Source organism: Lactuca sativa, chromosome 7 (genome assembly GCF_002870075.4).
Source record: "Lactuca sativa cultivar Salinas chromosome 7, Lsat_Salinas_v11, whole genome shotgun sequence".
Classification (NCBI taxonomy): Eukaryota; Viridiplantae; Streptophyta; class Magnoliopsida; order Asterales; family Asteraceae; genus Lactuca; species Lactuca sativa.
The window spans coordinates 185,631,801-185,639,866 of record NC_056629.2 but is presented as its reverse complement, the minus strand read 5'-3'; the positions used below and the strand labels follow the sequence as shown (position 1 = coordinate 185,639,866).

Below are 8,066 nucleotides of genomic sequence, written 5' to 3'. Positions count from 1 at the left end.
AGGATTTTTGCGGGTAGCCGATGAAAATACATCGCTCACTACGATGTTCGAGCTTGTCGTGAGTATCTCGTCTTACGAAAGCCTCGCAAGCCCAAACCTTGATATGTGCCAACGAGGGAGCTTTCCCTATCCACATCTCGTGAGGTGTTTTGGCAACCTTCTTAGTAGGGACTCGGTTAAGGATATGGGCGGCAGTCTCTAAGGCATACCCCCAAAAAGAGATAGGTAGTGAAGCACGACTCATCATAGAGTGAACCATGTCTAACAAGGTTCGATTACGCCTTTCTACCACGCCATTCAACTATGGTGTCCTAGGTGGCGTCAATTGTGAAACTATTCCACACTCCTTGAGATAATCGTGGAATTCAAGGCTTAGGTACTCTCCTCCTCGATCGGCTCGAAGCATCTTGATTTTCCTGCCCAATTTATTCTCCACTTCATTCTTGAATTCTTTAAACTTTTCAAACGTTTCTGACTTTTGCTTGATTAAGTAGATATACCCATATCTACTATAGTCATCGGTAAAAGTCACATAGAAGCGGTTCCCATCCTTCGTGGTTGATCTAAACGGTCCACATACATCGGTATGTATTAGGTCCAATAGACCCTCACCCCTTTCACATGTACTTGTTAAGGGTGACTTAGTCATCTTTCCAAGCAAACAAGACTCGCATGTGTCATCTTCCCTAAGGTCGAATGACTCCAACACTCCATCCTTTTGGAGTTGGGCTATGCGCTTCTTGTTGACATGTCCAAGACGACAATGCCACAAGGATGCTCTATCCATACCATTGTAAGAATCCATGCATAAAACATCATTTCCTAAGTTATCTACAATCATAACGGTTTCATAAATTCCATTACATGGTATAGCTTCAAAATATAAGATACCATTTAGATAAGCAAGAATAGAACCATTCTCATTATTAAAAGAAAATCTAAAACCTTGTCTAAACAAACCATGAAATGAAATGATGTTTCTGGCCATTTCTGGCAAATAGCAACAACTGTTCAAACCTAAACACAAACCATTCCTAAGCACTAAAGAATACACTCCAATCTTGGTCACACGCGACGATCTTCTGTTCCCCTTGATTAGATTTATTCTTCCACGCTCCACATCCCTATTTCTTCTTAGTCCCTGCAATTCATAACAAATATGGTAACCACAACCGGTATCAAGGACCCAAGAAATAGCATGAGATGAATCGTTATATTTAATTGTGTATATACCTGCGAAAGATGGCTTGATCTTTCCTTCCCTTATGGCTTGCAGGTAATCTCGGCAGCTTCTCTTCCAATGCCCTATTTTATGGCAATGATGGCACTCTGCCTCCTTAGGGTTAGGACAGGGTTTAGCAGGATCAACTTTGGTCCCACTAGAAGAGAAACCATCTCGGGACTTTCCCTTGCGGTGGCTCTTAGAAGGAGCCTTCCTCTTCTTGCCTCTTCCTTGCCCAATGGCCAAAACAGGAGCAGCGGGTGGATTGGCAGTGGGTGCAACAGACTTGTCCTTGAGGTTGCTTTCAGCAACCCTAAGGAGACCTTGGAGCTTACTTAGGGTGACCTCTTCCTTGTTCATGTGGTAGGTCATCCTAAATTTATTGTAACACGGAGGCAAAGAGTGAAGCACCATGTCGATCGCCAAATCTTCCCCAAAGTCAACATTCAACTTGCGAAGACGATCGACATACCTCTGCATCTTTTGCAGGTGCACGGTAAGAGATTTTCCATGACCCATTTTAGCGGAAATCATGTTTGTGAAAATCTCGTAACGCTCTTGCCTCGCGTTTTGGTGGTATCTCTCCAACAAGTCTTGGTGCATTTCGTACGGACACATGTCCTCATAGGACTTTTGGAATTCGGCATTCATGGTGGCTATCATGATGCAATGTACCTTCGTTGCATCACGCTCGTGAGTTTCAAAAGCGGTCATTTCAGCCGGAGTAGCGATTTCTGGGTTGATCTTCTCGAGCTTCTCATCGAGGACATACTCCTTGTCCTCATAGCGAGCAATTGTGCGAATGTATCTTATCCATTCGCTAAAGTTCTTCCCATCGAAAGTGACCTTTTGACAAAGGCTCATCAATGTTAATGAACTAGCAGCAACGTTGTTTGCGTTCGACATCTACAAATAGAAAGGACAAAGATAGATTAGAATATGAATCCCTAATTATCACCCAATAAGAAAAAAAAAATAGGGCTAGGATCCAACAACAATATTTACATATTAGAAAAGGATGTCATAATCCAACATGCAAATAATATGAAGGTAAGTGAATGACGATTCACTAATTCTCCACCACAAAAACATAACTTTAAGTTCTAAATGTATTGAGAATTCCTAGGTTTTGGATGAGATTCATTGAAACTTTTCAATGGCATGTTTAAATCTCGATATGCCCCTCTCGTTTGTGAATGGGATACCGAGGATCACAAAGTGGGTGTTAATTACCATGCAAATTCACATGGTGTCTTCATTGTAACGATCACCTATTCGATGTGTCGGTAAACCACACACGCTCCATCGAACTATGATAAACAATGAATCACCCTTTGCCACCTTTGCTTAGAACCAATTAGTGTGCCGGTAAACCACACACGCTCCACTAACTTCTTAGCAAGGGTGCAAAGTTTAATTTCATGGGATTGCATCAATTCACGTTTCCTAAAGTTACTAAGATTGGGAAATGTTTTAAAAACATGTAGTTACTTTGTATTTCATATTATACTTTTAATGAAGAGATGAGGTTGCCCTATCCTACCCGTTCGGCTAACGACCCTCCACCGATCAAGCAAGTGGTGGGTGTGAGTGTACACCAATTAAGCGTCATCTTATAGGCAGCAACCTTATACCCACCTTATAGACCGGCTTCGTGAATGAGGTCTACTAACGGTAAGACTAGCATTTTAGTTATACATATATATATATATATATATATATATATATATATATATATATATATATCTATATATATATATATATATATATATATATATTAATCTTGTAATATTACACTAGTATAGGGTTGAATTTTAAACTTGTAAAATTCTAGGGTTTGAAATTTAAATTGTCTAAATTAAACATTTAATCACAAAACATAAATTTCAAAACTTGAGGGCAAGTTTTAAACTTTTCAAAACATAGAGGATCAAATAAAAAATAATCTAAATCAACAATTAATTCCATAATTATCCATATTTGATTTATTTAATGATTTCTTGCAAAACAATTTACCAATTTAATTAAAATAATTAATCAATTATCACATAAGGAAATAAATATTTTATTAATTGATAAATATCTTCAATTAGTTCAAGAATATACTCATATATATCATAAAATCGGATTTATATTGATATAATATGATTAAGGCAAGTATCTCAAAGATAAACAGCAAGAAATCCCGAAGTTTCCTCTTTCTGACGCTCGAACTCGCCGAGTTGAGCCTACTCGCCGAGTACCACCATGGGACTCGCCGAGTTCATCAGGCAGAGGACAAAAAAAAACCATTTTTTCAGCAACAAACAAGCAATCAAAGTATCAATTCAATAGAAACCAATCTAGGCTTTGATACCACTGATGGGTTGTAGCCATATGAACATCCCTATGTGCACATGCAACCCTCATGCTTGGATCTAGGTTTCTCTAATTGAACATACATTGAATCCAAGGCTTCTAATGGCTAATAGACTATAATAACAATATGAAATCAGGGATTCGAAGTTTACCTTGAATCACTTGCTTGATCTTCTTGTCCTTGAGGCTTTAGCGTCACAATTGTCACTCCTCTAATGGCTTACAAACACCAACTAGCAAGAAGATGATTTAGGAGAGAGGAGAGGGAAGAGAAATCAGCCAGGTTTTCCTTCTAAAGCACAAGTGCCAAAATCCCTTAGCCCTTGGGGTCTATTTATACTTGTAAGGCTCCTAGGGTTTCACCCTCAAACCCTAATTAGATAACTTAGGCCCTAAGCAATCCAATACCCTAATAGATAAGCCCTTGGACGAAATCTAAGCCTATCCAAAGCCCTAGAATTCTGCCCCCCTTATCCTTAAGGAATTTATAGCCCAAAGTCAAACTATCATACAACTGACAATTTATACCCCTTAATTTAATTAATCTCTTTAAGTCACCAAATTAATTCCTAATTAATTTATGACGTATATTAATCAAATAACAATATTATTATTCCTTATATTATTCATATAATATATTAATAATATTCCTTCTCTCATTATAAATCATCCTGTCAAGTTGCTATGGTGAAGGCAACCCAAAAGGACCATGCACAACCGGGTCAAATACTTGCTTAATATAGTTGTAGCCTTAGACACTATTCCAACAAAAAGCACTTCCACCTGGTACAATAACTACTTGGGCTCAAATGCGTGAGCAGTTTCTAGACCAATTCTGTCCACCATCCAAGATAGCTAAAATCAAGAAGGCAATAGCCAATTTTTGAGCAAAACCCGGGGGAGTCACTTTACAAAGCATGGGTGCGTTACAAAGGGTTGTTAAGGAATTGCCCTCAACATGACCTTAACATTCAACTAGAAGTGTCCATATTCTATGAAGGGGTCAATGTGATGATAAGACAACTCCTTGATTCTCAAGGACCACTTACAAAGAAAAATTCGGGCTAATTAGGAATTAGTTGAAGAATTTGCAAAACATTCTCGTGAATACCAAAATCCAAGGAATGAAAGCATGAAAGGAGTTAGGGGTGCACAAACTGAAGAGATGGCTGCTGTGATGGCAATGCTTAACACTATGGATAGGAGATTAACCCAAATGGACCAATGAATTCAAGCAATTCGAGTTGGTTACGAGAGATGTAGTGGCCCATATTTGACAAAAGATTGCAACTTGGATGAATATGGAAACAAGAAAGCTCAAGTTTGCTACTTAAGTGGGGAAAAGTATGTTGAAGACTGGAGGAAACCAAAGAAATAGTGGCTGCCTTATGATGAATACAAGAGGAAAAAGGAAGAAAAATATAGTCAAACTGACAGAGGATTCTACCAAAGAAAGAAACCACTAGCTGAGAAGAAATCAGAATTAGAGACCATGTTGATGAAATTTATGGAAGCTTCAGAAAAAAGGCATGATGCTACTGACACTGCAATGGAAGAACAAAGAACTATAATGAAGAATCATCATGCAATGATGATAGATCAACAGGTATTAATAAAAAATCAGCAAGCCTCCATCAATAACCTCGAAGTACAACTTGGTCAACTTACCACTTTGGTTAATGAGAAGATGTTCCCAAAAAATCCTGAAAAGAAGACCCAATCTCATGTAATGGCCATAGATATTAAAGAATAGGTGATTTCTGAGTTCCTAGAAGCCTTAGATGTGGAGCCACAGCAGCCCGATCCAAAGCCAAAGAAGCCGAAGCTCGAAACCGAAGAATCTGCCGGAATACCCAGTTCACGTCGTGGGCTCGGTCTGAACAGAAGAAATTTGTATCTATTGCAGCTTATAAACTGCCTTTTCCATTCCTGTCTAGAGCTAATCTCAGTCCACTGGAGAGAAAACATCTAGAATTTATCAAGCAATTGAAGGGTATTCCTATTAATACTCCTTTTATTGATTCACTTGCAAAAGTTCCAGAATATGCTAAGTTCCTACAAGACTTGTTAGACACGCATCAGCAATTAAAGAAGAATTCTAAGGTGATTCTAAGTGAGCAAAGCTCAAAAGCTGTGTTGGGAGAGATACCTACGAAGATGGGGGATCCTAGACGACTCACTCTCCCATGTGAGTTTGGGAATAATATGAAGGTTTATGATTTAGCCGATTCTGGGGCTAGCATAAATATGATGCCTTATTCGTTTTATAAAAAATTGAATATTCAGAAGTTGAAGGCAACAAAGATGACTATTCACATGGCAAACTGTTCAGTGACACAGCCCCAGGGCATTGCGGAAGATATTCTCGTGAAAATTGGGAAATTCGTTTTTCTAATAGACTTCGTGGTTTTGGATATGAAAGAAGATCCCAATGTTCCAATTATTCTTGGTCGCCCATTATTTAACACTGCTGGAGGTCTGGTTGATATACGTGAGTCCAAGCTCACCTTGAGAGTTGGGATGAGAAGGAAATTTTTGGAATAGAAGATGGTTTCCAAGGGAGTGATGCTCAAGAAGAGGTTTTCAACATTGATGAAAAAAATGAACTTGAAGAATTAGAGAAGATCATGGAAGTAGAAATCAAAACAATTCAACAAGTTAAAAGAACAAAACCGAGAGCATCTGTTCCATTTTTAGTTGAAGACATTGCCTACATGAATCCAATTTCTTGGGTAAGCAAGGAAGATGATGAGATGTCGAGCGATGAAGAGGAGGTTACTTTAAAAGTAACAAGTCTAGTGGTGAAAGAAGAGAAGGATACTATGGAGCTTAAAGATGATAAAAAATTGAAGATTCAAGGGATCAAACGCAAGCTCGACGGAAACGAAGTCAAAGCTAAAAAGGAGACTTCAAAAAAGGCATATATTCGTCGAGTACAAGCTTACAAGAGGCGTTTTAAGGAGCAAAAGATCCTGATGGTGGACTCTTCCGACGAGTCGACGTAAGAGGCACGAAGTCCAACTCAAGACTCCTAAAAAAGAAGCGCTTCTCGGGAGGCAACATGAGTTTGGTTTGCGTTTTTTTCTTTTTCTTTTTTTTTTGTTTTTGCATTTTAGTTTTAGAAACGTCGATCATATCATCCAACTCACTTTATTCATAATTAAACACTGAGTGTGGGGTCCCCAAAAATGAAGTGGTAATAATTAAGAATTTAGTTAACAATATTCACGACGTGAATCATTAGGAATCCACGACGTGAGTTCTGAATGAACCAGACAATATTTCGTTGATACATATCATCCCACTTTCTATTAAACTAAATGGCCCAAGACTAATCCATTTCTGATGAAGAATGAATGGCCCAAAATTAAGCCCAGACAGGACTCACGACGTGAATCCTTAAAAATTCACGACATGAACATTAACAAACACAGGACCACAGATTAAAGATACACAGAATCTCTTTGACCAACTTATTCTTTATTCCCACGCAGTGAACAAGAAATCTGGTCCCCCTTGCTCTGATTTTGGCCGACATACAATCCATTTTCGTTTTTGCTTATGTAATCTTTCGATCTAAGGTAATACTTATTTATTCTCATGTCTAATTCTTCTTTAATAGTTGAAACTTAGGGTTAGGGTTTGTATTTAGTTGAAATGTCGAAAATTTTCCCTACAAATCCAGAAATAGCCTTGGAATGTTGATGATTTGTGGTTGGAATTTAGCATGGGAGTAAACCCCATTGACATTGTTGACCTGATTTGCGTCCTGATATTAGCGATTATGGTTGATGCGTTACAAACTCACAATGTGAACTCCTAGGAATTCATGATGTGAATTCTGGACTGGAAATTTTTATTTTTTTTATTATTTTTTATTTGTTGGGTTCTTTCTTTTGGCTGTGTTTGTTTTTTGTTTTTGCAGAAATGGGTTCTAGAAGGGAGGTGCCTATTGGAGTGGCGGGTTTACAACCGTTTTATACTTTCCCAACTTTAATTTCTCAAGGAGTCTTGACCCGATGGAATAACAGATTGGGGTGGTTATACAACCGCGAGATTGTAGTCTCTCCCACCATAAATTGGTCACGCTTAAGGGAGGTTGAAATCATGGATAGGATGTCCCCATTTCTTACCAAAGTATTTATTGGGGATGGTTTTTCTTTTACTTGCGTGGGGTGGCAAAATCTTTTCCATGTTCAAGAGCAAGTTTATAGAGAATTTTGTGTGGGGTTTTTCTCCATGGTGACATTCCACGAGAATGTCCAAGATCGCCGTTATCCGCAAGCACTGGTTTTTCGTCTTAGGGGGGGGAGTACCGGGAATGTAGCCTCATGGAGTTTTCGTGGAGGGTTGGGATTTATAATCCCCAAGAGGCAATGACTCCCGAGTCTGACATGTTTTTGAGGGAGGCATCTTGAGAGTATGATGATGGTGTTATTGGGTATGATTTTTGGCATAGTATTGTCTCCGGGATATTTAATTCCGG

The 8,066-nt window shown here is 38.6% G+C and overlaps 1 protein-coding gene and 1 non-coding gene across 2 annotated transcripts; one reads left to right on the top strand and one right to left on the bottom strand.

The window, feature by feature from the left end:
- Window positions 1-4,437: 4,437 nt before the first annotated feature.
- On the bottom strand, window positions 4,438-4,545 carry LOC111915119 (small nucleolar RNA R71). The gene has a single exon (XR_002858055.1). It is a non-coding gene; the product is annotated as a small nucleolar RNA R71 (small nucleolar RNA).
- A 527-nt stretch (window positions 4,546-5,072) lies between these two features.
- LOC111914985 (uncharacterized) lies at window positions 5,073-6,702 on the top strand. Its single transcript, XM_023910689.1, has 5 exons — window positions 5,073-5,186; window positions 5,334-5,473; window positions 5,518-6,071; window positions 6,125-6,498; window positions 6,697-6,702. Exons 1-5 carry the CDS (start codon window positions 5,073-5,075, stop codon window positions 6,700-6,702), a joined length of 1,188 nt encoding a protein of 395 aa, XP_023766457.1.
- Window positions 6,703-8,066: the final 1,364 nt, after the last annotated feature.